A 14569-nucleotide genomic window follows, 5' to 3' on the forward strand; every position below is an offset into this window, starting at 1 on the left:
CTGGAGCACCCCTGGAAACTGGAGCACCTTGGAAGCTGGAGCACCCCTGGAAGCTGGAGCACCCCTGGAAGCTGGAGCATCCCTGGAAACTGGAGTACCTCTGGAAGCTGGAGCACCCCTGGAAACTGGAGTACCTCTGGAAGCTGGAGGGTATCTGTTTTACAGATGACCTCTGTGATGCTTTCATACCAGTCATATAAATGCCTCTTCTTAGTAGATCAATCAGAAGAGGGATCTTTCTTCACTATAAACAGCCACATGGCTTGTCAGGGAACCCAGCCTGAATGGCAGTCCCATGTAGCCCCTTGGTCGCAGTATCAGTGTATAGTATATAGATTGTGCAACCACAGACGGGAGCTTTGAGACTTAACTTGATCTTGGGGATGAGACTAAAAGTTCACTGTGGGGAAGGATGCAGGAAACTAGAGGAAACCAGGGCTTTCCACAGAAGGGACCCAGCTATTACAGGGAGGTGTGGGAGCCAGGCCTCTTTTCAGTGGCTGATCTGCAGTACAAGATCTCTCCTCTCAAGGCATTGGGAGTTCTAAAGGAGATGATGTGTACAGAATCCCTGCAGCATCTCTGGAGTCCCAGTTCCTGGTAGCAGACAGGGCACACAGGTGGCTCAGCTAAATGGTAAAAGGAATAGTTAAGATAAACCAAGGTGGTGCGTGACAGGAGACAGAAGGCCAAAGGCCTGTTATATGCTATGTACAATGAGAGCACCAAGTTAGCATTGGTGGGGGCTGTCAAGATGGCTCAGTGATTAAGAGCACTGGTTATAAGCTGGGTAGTGCTGTCATACATTACATCTGTAACCCGAGCACTTGGGAGGCAGAGGCAGATCTCTGAGTTCCAAGACAGCCAGGGCTACACAGAGAAACATGTCTTGAAAGCAAACAACAAAAACTAAAGAGCACTAGCCAGGGCTGGCGAGGTGGCTCAGCGGGTAAGAGCACTGACTGCTCTTCCGAAGGTCCTGAGTTCAATTCCCAGCAACCACACGGTGGCTCACAACCACCCGTAATAAGATCTGACGCCCTCTTCTGGTGCATCTGAAGTCAGCTACAGTGTACTTATGTGTAGTAATAAATAAATCTTTGGGCCAGAGCAAGCAGGGACAGAGTGAGCGGAGTTGACCGGAGCAAGCAGGGCCAATCAGAGTGAGCAGAGGTCCAAAAAAAATAAAAGCACTAACCAGCTCCTCCAGAAAACCACATGGTGACTCACAACCAGTTCTAAGGGATCTTTCTTTCGCCCTCTCTGGCCTCTGTGCGCACTGCATGCACATGGTACACAGACATACATACATGTAAGACACCATATACATTTAAAAAAGACAGGACTGGTACAGGGTAGGAATTGATGTGAGAGGAGGCTGATGATGTAAGAGCTGACAGACCAACATAATATGATGCCTGTGAGAAGTGTCTGATGTGGCATGGAGTGGCGTGGCATGTGCATCTTATAGCTTGGCTCTATTGAAAGATGAGTAAAGGGGTGTAAATTCAGGATTGAAGTACCTAGGAGCAACAGAGGTGTCTGTGGTAAGAATGCTGGAAAGTATCCAGAGACTGCCCCACCTGGGGATCTATCCCATAGACAGCCACCATACCCGGACATGATGCCAGGAAGTGCTTGCTGATGGAAGCCTGATATGCCAGAGCCTGACAAATACAGAGGCAGAAGCTCGCAGCCAACCATTGGACTGAGCTCGGGGGTCCCCGATGGAGGAGTTGGAGAAGGAGCTGAGGGGTTTGCAGCCCCATGGAGGGAGCAACAGTGTCAACAGGCCAGACTCCCGGAGTTCCTGGAGATTGGACCACCAACCAAAGAATACACATAGAGCGACCCATGGTGCTGGCCACATATGTGGCAGAAGTTGGCCTTGTTGGACATCAGTAGGAGGAGAGGCCCTTGGTCCTGAGAGTGTTCGATGCCCCAGTGTAGGGGAATGCCAGTAGGGGAGGACACTCGGAGTGGGTAGGTGGGTGGGGGAGCACCCTCGTAGAGGCAGTAGGAGGGGGGATGGAATAGGGGGGCTTCCAAGGGGGAGACCTGGAAAGGGGAAAATATTTTAAATGCAAAGAAAATATCCAATCAAAAAAATAATAATTAAAAAAAAAAAGAATGCTGGCAAGTGGAGGGTAAGGCCAACAACAGGACATTATCTAGGAAGTAAGACCTGGGTATTGTGAAGGGTTAGGTCATAGCAGTGATGGTCTGGCTAAAGGGTCAGACAGGGTAGTGTGGCATCCCAGTGAGGATGGGGACAGCACCAGTGTGATTAGCCTGGCATCCTGAGCTCTGGGCTTATTTCTTCTTGCCCCTGCATCACATAAGAGTCAGCTTGGACTTGGGGGGAGGGAGGCTGCTCTAACTTCTGGCAATTGACTCAGCTTTGTGATGTTATAAGTATGTGAGGGTTTTGTAATACATGGTCTAGAAGAGGTCCTTATGAAGTGCCAACAAGGCTAGAGTCACGTGACTGATCCTTCCTGGTCTTGCCCAAGACTGACCCACTGACCCAGTTCCCCCATGCTCTGGCTTCCTTGACCTTGGGTCATTCAAGCTTGTGTTGGTTTGCTAGCCCGGGAAGAGGTTTGTTCCTCCATGGAACTTGTTTGTTCTACAGCTGCCTAAATTCCTTAGTTAACCGCACCAAACCCTGAGCTCCCAAAGGCCCAACCCCACTGGGCCAAGACAAGTATTCTGCTCACCAGCTAATCAGTCAAGCTCTCAAACTCTCTCAAGAGACTGATGCCAGGGCCAAATCTAGTACACATCTCTTCAGGGCATCCTTTGTCCTGAATAAGACCCCTACTACGTTCCTCCAGAATATCTGTTCTCCACACAGTTTCGTCCATTACTCACTGAGCAGGGGCAAGTGCTCTTAACCACTAATCCATCTCTCCAGCCCCCTCTCCCAGGACTCTTAAGACTCTAGGGTATGAACAGGACCAAAGCATAGGTTCTAGGACCAATACATGCATATTTGTGTGTGCCTGTGTGCGCGCCTGCGCGTGTATGTTTGCACACACTCTGTCCGTGAACCCATGTACTCATGACACACGTCTGTGCTCACACTCAGCATTGCACGTGTCTGGAAAGACTGTGGAATTGGTTCATATATGCTGGGGCACACCCAGGTCACATCCACATTTGTATGTCTATTCCTTTAAGTACTTAGGAGAACATGTTTAGAAAGGTTTCTCGTTTCTGTGGGTTCTCTCCTCCACTTCTTCTTCCTCTCAGCCCCCACTTCTATATTTCTTCCTCTTCCTTAGTGAGCTTAGGTAGCACTGAAATTGAGTCCTCTGGCTTGGGTCTCATCGCTAATCCTCACCTGGTACATTTCCAAGAACAGAGCGGCCGAGTCTTTGTGACCATCGTTGCTGTATAATCCAAAGGACTGCTGCTGACAGTGGCTTGGGTGGGGGTGGAGGGGAAACAAATCATCCTGTGACCTCACCTCAGGTCTGAGCCCCCGTGCCTGGCACTGTCATGGCTGAGTGGGACAAGAGGTCCAGGTGGACAGTCAAAGGTTTGCTTGGAGCGAGAGCTCAGTCAGGGGGCACAGGAAGATTGTCCATGCCCCAGGACCAAACCAGAAGCCAACCCACCTCTCTTGTCTCTACAGTGTCCAGTGAGAAGGATGGCTGGTCCTGGGAGTCCTACCTAGAGGAGCAGAAGGCCGTCACGGCCCCAGTTAGCCTCTTCCAGGACGTGAGTTGGGCAGTTTCAGCCTAAGCAGAGTTTGTCCTCTCAGTTCAGGGGTCTCACCACTAAGAGCAAGCCTTTTGGTGTTTTCTACTGAACAATCCTTGATGCACTAACAGAATGAAGAAGTCCAGAGTTGAAAAGGGTGCGCTGTAAGGAACTTTCTGGATAGGAAGAAATAGGGAGGTGGCCTCTAAGTTCACCCCTCACCACCTGACTTGTGGATTCTAGAACCTTTGACCCGGTTCAGTATTGACCTCACCATGAGGCAGCTGAGAGAACCCTTAAGTCTAGCCCTGACCCAGCCCTTCAGAATAGTCCTGCAGCTCTCTCATCCTCTGGTGACCCCTGCAGGACAGAGCCCAAATAAGTCACCCTTTGACATCTGCAAGGCAGATGGAGCCTAAAGACGGCTCCTTCACCCCAAGCCCACTAGGCAAGGATAAGGCCGGATGGAAGCTGGGTCCTCTCCACTCTGTGCATTGACAGTCCCAGGCAGTCACCCATAACAAGAATGGCTTCAAACTGGGCATGAAGCTGGAAGGCATTGACCCCCAACACCCGTCAATGTACTTCATCCTCACTGTGGCTGAGGTGAGCTGGAAATACCCTCCCAATGTTTCAATGTAGTGTGATGGAGCCTATGTAGCCAGGGGCAGAGGGACAGGGGGATGGAAGGGAGGCACTTCCTTGCCTCAGGAAGCCCAGGCATCCAGGGAGGTCCATTGGAATATAGGGAAATCGAAAAGTAAATATTGGAGAACAGATGAGAAGCCACAGGACACCGCAGTTACTCAATAGTATAAGTTGTCTATGCTGGGGGCCGGGGTGGGGTGGGGCATGCCAAAGATGTAAAAGGTGGGGGTGCTGTCCTCTAGGTAGGGAATGTGTGAGATGACCATAGTCGTGACACACCATGCGCTTGCAGATGAAGACATATTCCATTTGTCCCAAGGGGTAGGAAAGGCCGAGGAAGGCCTGCCTGCCACCATCCTGTGCTAGAGAAGGAAATCCCAAGCAGATGCAATGGAGCTGGGCCTGGGGTATGAGATAGAGTGTAAACATAGCAAGGTGCCTTGAGAGGGTATAGTAAGAGGAGGTGGCAGAAAGAGAGACCCCAGAGACACAGAGCAATCTGTAATACTTCCCACCGGTCTGGTCTGGGGTGTAGGGAGGCAGGGGGCTGCTATGGAGAGAACCCACCTTGCACTCTCAGGACTCAGGGAGCCTGCGACCCCTGGATCCCTGAGACTGCAGGCTGGTCCGGGAGAGGTGAAGGAGGTGGAGGGAGGCACCTGCTGGCATTGACCTGCCTCTGAGTCTTCTCTGATTCACAGGTGTGTGGCTACCGCCTGCGCCTGCACTTTGATGGCTACTCTGAGAGCCACGACTTCTGGGTCAATGCCAACTCCCCCGACATTCATCCCGCTGGCTGGTTTGAGAAGACTGGACACAAGCTGCAGCTTCCCAAAGGTAAGATCCCCCTGGGTTGGTCCCTGGAGGGCAGTGAGTCCCAGAACCATCTCTTTCTCCCTTTAGGGGTTCCCCCCCCCCGTTGTTGTTTTGTCTTGATCCTAAACGCAGGACAGCCTCTCCATCTGAGGGGCTTGGGGACCTCAGACCAGCCTGTTTCTACTTTATTATCGGGGTCCTCACCATGACCCAAGCCTCTGCAAGGTGCTCTGTTCCTCCCCCCACCCCCTCGAGGGGCCCAGGTTACAAGGAAGAGGAGTTCAGCTGGAGCCACTACCTGCGCAGCACAAAAGCTCAGGCAGCCCCCAAGCACCTGTTTGTAAGCCAGAGCCACGTGAGTTATCTCGGTAAAAGTGAGCACTACCCCTGAGGCCAAAGGCCCCCCTGCCCCCCATCCCCCACCCCCACCCCCACCCCAGCCAGCCACAGGAGCTGACTCAGAGGAGTGGAACTCAGCTCTGGTCTGGTCGCCACTGACTGGAAAGACTATCTCACCAGCCCTCATCCTTTTTGTTTTGTTGTTGTTGTTGATATAACAAAATAATACAGAAAGAAATGAGGGTTGTTTTGTCTGGTAGCTTCAGAAGAGGAAAGTCTGTTGAGCCTCTGAGGAGGCCCCATGACAGGCAATCCCACACTGTTGAAGACCCGTATGGAAGAGATCCCAGGAGTCAGACGCGTTGAAGCACAAACTTGCCTGCCTGCCTGCCTTCCTTTCTTCCTTCCTTCCTAACTTCCTTTGTTTTCTTTTTCTTCTTTTGGGTTTTTGTTTTGGTTGGTTGGTTTTTGTGTTTGGAAGTGGTTGTTTGTTTGTGTTTTGGTTTGGTTTGGTTTTTTTGAGACAGGGTTTCTCGGTGTATGTAACCCTACCTGTCCTGGAACTCACTCTGTAGACCAGGCTGGCCTTGAACTCAGAGATATGCCTGCTTCTGCCTCCTAAGTGCTGGGATTAAAGGTGTGTGCCTCTGCTGCCTGGCTCAAGCTGTGTGTGTGTGTATGTGTGAGCCTGTGTGTGTGTGTGTGTGTGTGTGTGTGTGTGAATCTGTGTGTGTGTCTGTGTGTATGTGTATCTGTGTGTGTGTATCTATGTGTGTATGTGTATCTGTGTGTGTGTATCTGTGTGGGTCTGTGTGTATGTTTCTGTGTTTATCTGTGTGTATGTATGTATCTGTGTTTATCTGTGTGTATGTATGTGTCTGTGTGGGTCTGTGTGTATTTGTATCTGTGTCTGTGTGTCTGTGTGTGTATCTGTGTGTATATGTGTATCTGTGTGTGTGTATCTGTGTGGGTCTGTGTGTGTGTGTATGTGTCTGTGTGGGTCTGTGTATCTGTGTATCTGTGTGTGCATCTCTGTATGTATGTATATCTGAGTCTGCGTGTATGTGTATCTGTGTGTATGTGTGTGTGTCTGTGTGTGTCTATATGAGTCTGTGTGTATGTGTATCTGTGTGGGTCTGTGTGGGTCTGTGTGTATGTGTATCTGTTGTGTTTGTGCGTATGTGTGTGTCTGTGTGTGTGTATCTGTGTCTGTTTCTGTGTGTGTATGTGTATCTGTGTGTGTGTATGTATGTGTCTGTGTGGGTCTGTGTGTATGTGTATCTATATGTGTGTTTTTTTCTGTGGGTCTCTGTGTATGTGTCTATATGAGTCTGTGTGTATGTGTATGTGTATCTATGTGTCTGTGTGTATCTGTGTGTGTCTGTGTGAATCTGTGTGTCTGTGTGGGTCTGTGTGTGTTGTCTGTGCATATGCTGGTGCTTATGTGCTGCACAGCCCAGAAGAGGGCATTGGAACCTGGAGCTGAGGTTACAAATGTTTGCAGGCCATGAGTGCTGGGATCTGAGCTCCAGGCCTGTGACTGAGCAGCAAGCACTCTTAATCACCGGCGCCATCTCTCCAGCTTGCTTTCAATGAGGATTCAGTCTCTCAGTGACCAGCCCCGCCCAGTTCTCCAGACCCCTTCCAGCCTGGGACCCTTTAAGGGACACGCCTAAGCCATAGCATTTTCTGCTGCGAATTCCCCCCTCTACATCATAGGCCCTTGCTGGCTCCACAGCCTGGATACTAACTTGTCTCTGCTCAGATAGCCCTCCTTTGGTTTGCTCTGCAGCTTATCGAAGATGGTCAAAGTCCGTCCTGGCAGCCTGTTCCTTTTATCTCTAACATTCCTATTAGCTCACCTCCTGCTTTTAATCTGTTCTGAGGCAGGTGGCAGGTAGCTTGTTAGTAGTTACAAATCACATGATCCCAAGCAAAGGGTCTGAGGGGGTGAGGGAGAAAGAAAGAGAGAGAGAGCCCCCCACTGAAGATACTTCCATACTGGAGGCTGGCTGTGCAGTTTAGGAGTAGAGTGCCCCTCCCAGGTTACCATATTACATAGCAGAGACTCCACTATGCTGTTCACAGGGACAGTTGCTCTCCCATTCCAGTCCTGCCCCAAAGACTATAGTTGGGGGTAATATGATTTAATAGGGTCCTGCCTCCTATAGTGACAGGAAGTGCAGATTTTTTTTAAAAAGTCAAACTGTTTGAATTCTGGCCCTGCCATTAACTGGCATTGTGTCCTGGACCACAGATGTCATTTGGAGAAGATGTTCATGTTGGGCATCTTGGGAGAAGAGAAGGTGCTGGTTTTTTTAAAGCTTTTGTCTGGTTGTGGTAACTCCCCAGCCAGTACTAGCACCCTTCCCATTCCCTGTACCCCTCCTTCCCAACCATCCCACTCCTTCCCCAGCTGCCTCAGGCAAGCATGGCAAGGCTTGTTCAGGTAGGAGAGACTTGTCCTCAGCCTGCCTGAACTTTTTGGGTAATACATCCCGACAGTCGCTTACCTTCTCCCACAAGTCAGCTTATGGAGATCATTGCCCTTGGAGGACAGGAAGTCTCTGAGTGGCCCAGAGCAACCCTCATTCCCAACCTATTTCTCCCTTGTGTCCATTTCCCACTCCCAGGCAATCCTTGTAGGGAACCCACTACTGTGTTTACTGGGCACTCTGGGCTAGCTCCAGCCAGCCTGGCCCTGGCTTTGGCAACCCTCTTCTTGCTCCTAGAGTACTCCACCGGTGGGCTTCCAGGTGGGCATGAAGCTGGAAGCTGTGGACCGCATGAACCCCTCCCTCGTCTGTGTGGCCAGTGTGACCGATGTGGTGGACAGTCGCTTCCTGGTGCATTTTGATGACTGGGGCGATACTTACGACTACTGGTACTGGGACCTGCTGGAGAGGAGACACCAGGGGTGGGAGGCATCTTCTCTAGGACCTCAGACAGCATGTGGCCCCACCTAGTCCACTCCTGATACTTAGATCTTGTTCCAGATTGGGAGACGGGGGTAGGTAGTGAGCTGTCCTGTGTATCTGAGTGCCATGGGATATGTGGCTCAGTTTTTCCTATTTCATCAGAAAATACCTTGGCTCAGATGCACACTCATCCCTTCGTAGGTCTCCACTAGCTAGTATGGAGTGCTAGAGTTTTCAATTAATGTTCCGACCCTATGTCAGTTACCCGTCTCTCTTGCCAAGAAGGCTGATACAGACGTCCCTGATGCCATGCTGTAGGGACGGACGCCAGGCTCAGCCCTCCCCATTTACCCTGGGACAGTAATATACTCTTGGGTTTCAGGTGTGACCCCAGCAGCCCCTACATCCACCCAGTAGGCTGGTGCCAGAGGCAAGGGAAGCCCCTCACCCCTCCACAAGGTGAGCTTGCTGCCTTAGCATGCGTCCTTCCAGGCCTGCTTCTTTCTTCCTGTCTATTCACATCTTAGACGTGTTCCCTGTACCTCGTGAGAGTAAGAATCAGATAGGGCCTGGAGCCTTGACTTCTTGGGGTTTCAGAAAAGAAAGTTAGATGACTACCTCAAGCGCGCAGAGATCTCAAGCAAAGGACACACGCCCTTCCTTCTAGGACTGCCACAGGCCCAGGTGTAGCAGAGGTTTGCATAGGACTAAGAGCAATAGGGTCATACGTGATAGGAGCTAGGATTCCCACAACTCTGAGCTCTTGGGGTTCTGTGTGCTTTATTCTTCCCAGAATCCATCTGCCTCAGGAGCCCCATGCAAACAGCTAACTGGTCACATGGGGGACGTTTCTTCTCCAAGAATCTCCACCCCCTTCTATATTTGTTTGTTTTGTTTTGTTTTGTTGTTGTTTTCATTTTTGAGGCAGGGTTTCTCTGTGTAGCCCTGGCTGTCCTAGAACTCACTCTGTAGACCAGGCTGACCTCGAACTCACAGAGATCCACCTGCCTCTGCCTCCCAATTTTGCTGGGATTAAAGGTGTGCGCTACCATGCCAGGCTGCCCTCCGTGTTCTTGGTCCTGACTGGGGACAGAGTTCCTTGGGTCACTTGGCTGGCTCAGATCCTGTTCTCACTGCTTGTCCAGACTACCCAGACCCTGACAGCTTCTGCTGGGAGAAATATCTAGAAGAAACTGGGACCTCGGCTGTGCCCACTTGGGCCTTCAAAGTGGTGAGTCGACTCTTGCCCTCTCCAGAACTGTCAGCCAGCCAGAAGGGGACCTTGGCCAAGACACCATCTCCCCTGTAGCTCTCTTCTTGGAGCCTCAGCTCTCCCAAGCTGAGCCTTAGCCCGAAGAGCACTTGTCTCCCTACAGCGACCCCCTCACAGCTTCCTGGTCAACATGAAGCTGGAGGCTGTAGACCGCCGGAACCCAGCACTGATCCGGGTAGCCAGTGTGGAAGATGTGGAGGATCATCGGATAAAGGTGGCTCTGGGACCCTAGGCTGGGGACCGGGGGTGGGCAGGTCAGTGGGACAGGAATTCTGTAGAATATTCAGAGAGAAATCAAAGTCATAGCATGAGATAGGAAGCTGAAGAGCCCAGATCTCATTCTTCCCTTAGCTGTGATTCGCTTTTGTGGGCTTGGATAGGTTCCTTTGCCTCTCTGAGCCAACCTTACCATCGGCAAAATAGATCTCACAGTTCTTGTCCTACACAAGGACTGAGTGGGAATGATGGCATTTTAACCAGTGAAGCTCTGAGAATCCATGGCCAGAGGCCGTCACCATGTAGGTGGCCCCTGTATTCTTCCTCTCCAAGATCTTGGCCTAGGCTTGGAGAGAACCTCTGAGCCCAGCCAACCTCCTGACTGAGCTGGGCTCCCAGAGCAATACCTGACCCCCCCAAGGGCCTTTCTTCCCCAGCTCCACTTTGATGGCTGGAGTCACAACTATGATTTCTGGATTGATGCTGATCACCCAGACATCCACCCTGCAGGCTGGTGCTCCAAGACAGGACATCCCCTGGAGCCTCCTCTCCGTGTGTACCCCCCAGCGATACTCTTCTCTTTTCCATTCTATCAATCTCTGACAACCCTGCCAGGGCTCCAGTGCCCGCAGTAAGCCTGGGATGCCTAGCCCCCTAAGTAACCCTCAGGACTTCCTGCTACACTCAACCAAGGCATGCCCACAGGCCCCAGCAAACCTTCCTTCCCCGCTGATAGCTGATACTTAATGGCAGCAATGGCACAGCTTGGCTCTGGGCCTGGTCTCCAAAAATTCTGAGTACTCCTCCCCCTACATGGAAACTGGCACTTCTCTGTCCCACTCGCCTGTCTCCAGGACTCTGTGCCAACTTCTCTTTCTGCCTGTGCAGGGCCTAGAGAGTCCAGCTCTGTCTCCCCAGGGGGATGCCCCCCTCTCAGCCACAGGAGCCCACCCCACACAAAGACCTCCAAATATAGCTTTCACCACCGGTAAGTAAAGTCACAGGTGAGACCTAGAGGGAAGCAGGTATTGTTCAGGTATTTACGGCTATGGGGTGAGACCCATCTGCATCCCCCAGGACCTGCACAGGGCCAAGGTTAGGGAGGCTCTGTAGAGACACTTGGGTCCACCCCACTAAAGCCTTCCTCTCCCCAGGAAGTGCCCCACTCCTGGCTGTGACGGCTCCGGCCACGTCACTGGCAAGTTCACAGCTCACCATTGCCTCTCTGGCTGCCCGCTGGTGGAGAAAAACCAGAGCCGGCTGAAAGCGGAGCTGTCCGACTCGGAGACCGCAGCCAGGAAGAAGAACCCGTCTAATTTGTCCCCAAGGAAAAAGCCTCGCCATCAAGGCCGGTGCGGAGGCCAGGGAGTCAGGTCCTGGGCTTCACGGGTGTGGGGCCTCATGTCTTCCTGAGGCAGCTACTGATCCTTTGCTGCGGCCCTGGTCCCTCTCTCTCCAGGATTGGACGCCCTCCAAAGTATCGCAAGATTCCAGAAGAAGATTTCCAAGGTGAGCACAGGTCCCCCATCTCAGGGTCCTCCTGCGAATGGGTGCACAGAACGTCCTGTGATTGATGGGATTGTATATCCGGCCCCTGGAAGAGGGGGAGATGGGGAGGAGGCTGCAGTTTTGAGTCTCTGGGTGCACAGAGCAGTGGTAAGAACACAGGATGCGGCCGTGAGTGGCATCTGTTCCTGCAGATGTGCTAGGAGTCTTTAGAAATGGTGCTGTATTTCCCCAAGTTGGAGCAATGGCCCTGCTCAGTTCTTCTGTGATTCTAGGCTTCCTCGGGAGACCGTGACTGTCAATTGTGTGTCCAGGAAGTTGCTGGACATCTCAGAACCTCCCTTTCCTCTCTGGCAAGCATGGGTAGAGCCTACCTTTGTAGAGTCAGTGGCTGAAATGGTGATGGTAGTGTCCCCGCTGTTTACAGAGCCAGGCTTTTCATTCGCCCTCTCTAGCTCTCCAGCCTCCTTCGCTGTGTCTAACCAGGGAGGAATGGGAGGTTCAGAGGTGAACTCATTCACCTTGTGAGGGGCTGAGCTGGGATTCAAACTTGGACCAGACTTCTGTACATGGCATTAGGCTTAAAGCACTGCGCCCTAATGTTGTGTCAGTGCCAAGTCCTCTTGGGTCCATTTGCATGGCTTTCTGTAACAGAAGGCCACCGACCTGGTAGCCTAAAGAGCAGCATTTATTCCCCACAGTTCTGGACATGCAAGCCAGGTGTCTGGATGGGTATTTTGTCAAACCACTCGTCCCCGCTACTGGTCTGACTTGTGTGAGCATCCCACTCATTGTGAATGCAGATTCCTTGAGCCTGGTGTCATCATTCAGATGCTGAGGGTGATAAGAGCCCACTGTGTGGTGTGGTGTGTGGCTAAGGGGGTCTGGTTAAAGTAGTCAGCTCTCCTTAACAGGCTAGCCCAGGGGCAGGCCACCCGTCCCTCTGCTGCCTGCCACAGTGGCCACAGGGCACCTGGTCAGCTCCCAACTGCAGGTCTACATTCTAACCACCAGAGGGCACGTCCTGATTGCTGGACATGGACCGTTCTTGGATTATGGGGTGGGTGTGGGGGGGTAGGGGTGTGGGTGTGTGATGCCATGATGTGCACGTGGAGGTCAAAGGTCACTTCATAGTGCCAGTTCTCTCTTTCTACCTTTAAACGGGCTTGGGAAATCCAATTCAAGTTCTCAGGCGGTCACAGTAAGTACCTTTACCTGCTAAGCCATCTCGCCAGCTCCAAAGTCAGTTTTTCCAGTGGTTGTACCTGTGGCCCAAAGGAGAAGAAAGTGCTCAGAACTCACCCAAGCCCCTGAGGCATCTCAGGGACAGAGGCTAGGTGTCTCACCTCCCTAGAGGGCTCCCTGCTGCAGCAGCAGGCCTTTAACCAAAAAGGGACACGCTGACCATGACTAAGCCTTCTATTGGGGACTCCTTACATGTCCATGGCAGACCTCAATGTAGGTTCTGGATGTGCCTGGGACCCTGCACATCTTTCACCTCTGTGAAAGAACCTTTAAGCTGTGCTGTAAGTGCTTAATAGAGTCTGCCTCTGCTCTGATGACTAAGGTAGGACCAGGACCCAGGGCATCCAAAAGGGGTTTGCATGGAAGAGAACCTAAATTATGGCCAGGCAAGGGAGGCATAGCCATTGGGTCATAGCAGGAGCTGACCATCAGTCACAGGGGACAGCCCCTCAGTGCTGCTTAGATGAGCAGTGCCCAGGCTGAGATGCAAAGACTGGAGGGAGGGAGGGACAGCCTGGCCTGGGGTGGAGATATGAGGAGCCAAGAGGCTGAGGCTGAGGGAGCGAGGTGGAGAAGGATGGTCTGTAGCAGGCAGGGGCTGCCAGAGAGAATATGGCACTGGACGTGCTGCATTCTGTACCCAGAATTAGTAGCAAGCACTAAAAAAAAAAAAAAAAAAAAGAGCAATTATCCTGAACTCTGGACCAAGGCACAGGAAGGCCTGCAGGAAAATGGCCAAGCTGCCTGAGGTCCCTGGACCTGCTGGAGAGGATGGGGTCAGGTTGTCAGCCTATGCATTGAGTAAAGTCCGAGGGATGAGTGGCAGGCAGGCAGGCCTGCTAAAGAGTCAGCCAAGCCGAGGGGCATCCGTCGCCTGACCTGTGGAGCCAGGGGATCCTGAGCAGATCAGAATGCAAGTGATAGGCAGCCCAGGGTTGGAGGGCTGATAAACACTCATCCCCTAGGGCCAGAATCACCCTAGGCTAAGAGAATTAGTCACACTTCAAAGGGACTTCAGAAAGGACACACAGAACTCACCTCTGATGTCAGGGATAAGATTATGGGCACTGGAGACTACTTGGGGCCAGCAACTCCAAGAGATCATCCTTAGAAGTCACTCTAGACATCCTTAGGGGTCACTCTAGACAGTGGGTGCTGAAGTCTCAGAGCAAGCAACCCATTTACCCAGTGGGGATAAGCACCAGCTCACCCCCTGGTCCTGCAGGCTTTCAGAAGGGGCCATGTCCTGTCTGTTGACCAGCCGGTGTCCCCTGTGACACAGATGTAGGCCGTCCCTCGTTCTGTCCATCATGTTCTGCTTTTACCTTCTAGCCCTCCCTCCCAGTGTGGTTCACCAGTCCCTCTTCATGTCCACCTTGCCGACCCACGCTGATCGCCCACTCTCTGTGTGCTGGGAGCAACACTGCAAGCTGTTGCCAGGAGTGGCAGGCATCTCAGCCTCCACCGTCTCCAAGTGGACCATTGAAGAGGTACAGAGCCAGGCGCGGTGGGCACGCCTTTAATCCCAGCACTTGGGAGGCCGAGGCAGGCGGATTTCTGAGTTCGAGGCCAGCCTGGTCCTCCAAATGAGTTCCAGGACAGCCAGGGCTACACAGAGAAACCCTGTCTCGAAAAAAACAAACAAACAAAGAAAACAAAAAACAAAAAAAACAAAAAAAGAAAAAAAAAGAAATAATAATAGTAAAAGAGGTACAGAACCCTTCCTCAGCCTTTTCCTTTCCTCCTTCTCCTCCTCCTCTTCCTTCCTCTTCCTCCTCTTCTTCCTCTTCTTCCCTACTCTTCTTCCTTCTTCCTCTTCTTCCTCTTCTCCTCCTCCTCTTCCTTCTTCCTCTTTTTCCTTTTCTTCTTCCTCTTCTTCCTCTTCTTCTTCCTCCTCCTC

General features: G+C 51.9%; 1 protein-coding gene across 1 annotated transcript in view; it reads left to right on the plus strand.

Annotated features, from left to right (window-relative positions):
* L3mbtl1 (L3MBTL histone methyl-lysine binding protein 1) overlaps nt 1–14569 on the plus strand; it is a 29406-nt gene that overhangs the window by 9856 nt on the left and 4981 nt on the right. Inside the window, exons 8-20 of the mRNA XM_029535715.1 lie at nt 3641–3726; nt 4210–4314; nt 5058–5193; nt 5436–5527; nt 8244–8395; nt 8812–8888; nt 9575–9660; nt 9806–9916; nt 10356–10470; nt 10807–10906; nt 11073–11270; nt 11378–11427; nt 14002–14159. Of these exons, the coding sequence (XP_029391575.1) occupies nt 3641–3726; nt 4210–4314; nt 5058–5193; nt 5436–5527; nt 8244–8395; nt 8812–8888; nt 9575–9660; nt 9806–9916; nt 10356–10470; nt 10807–10906; nt 11073–11270; nt 11378–11427; nt 14002–14159 (1466 nt within the window). The remainder of the gene's footprint in view (nt 1–3640; nt 3727–4209; nt 4315–5057; nt 5194–5435; nt 5528–8243; nt 8396–8811; nt 8889–9574; nt 9661–9805; nt 9917–10355; nt 10471–10806; nt 10907–11072; nt 11271–11377; nt 11428–14001; nt 14160–14569) is intronic.

This window comes from Mus pahari, chromosome 3 (genome assembly GCF_900095145.1).
Source record: "Mus pahari chromosome 3, PAHARI_EIJ_v1.1, whole genome shotgun sequence".
Classification (NCBI taxonomy): Eukaryota; Metazoa; Chordata; class Mammalia; order Rodentia; family Muridae; genus Mus; species Mus pahari.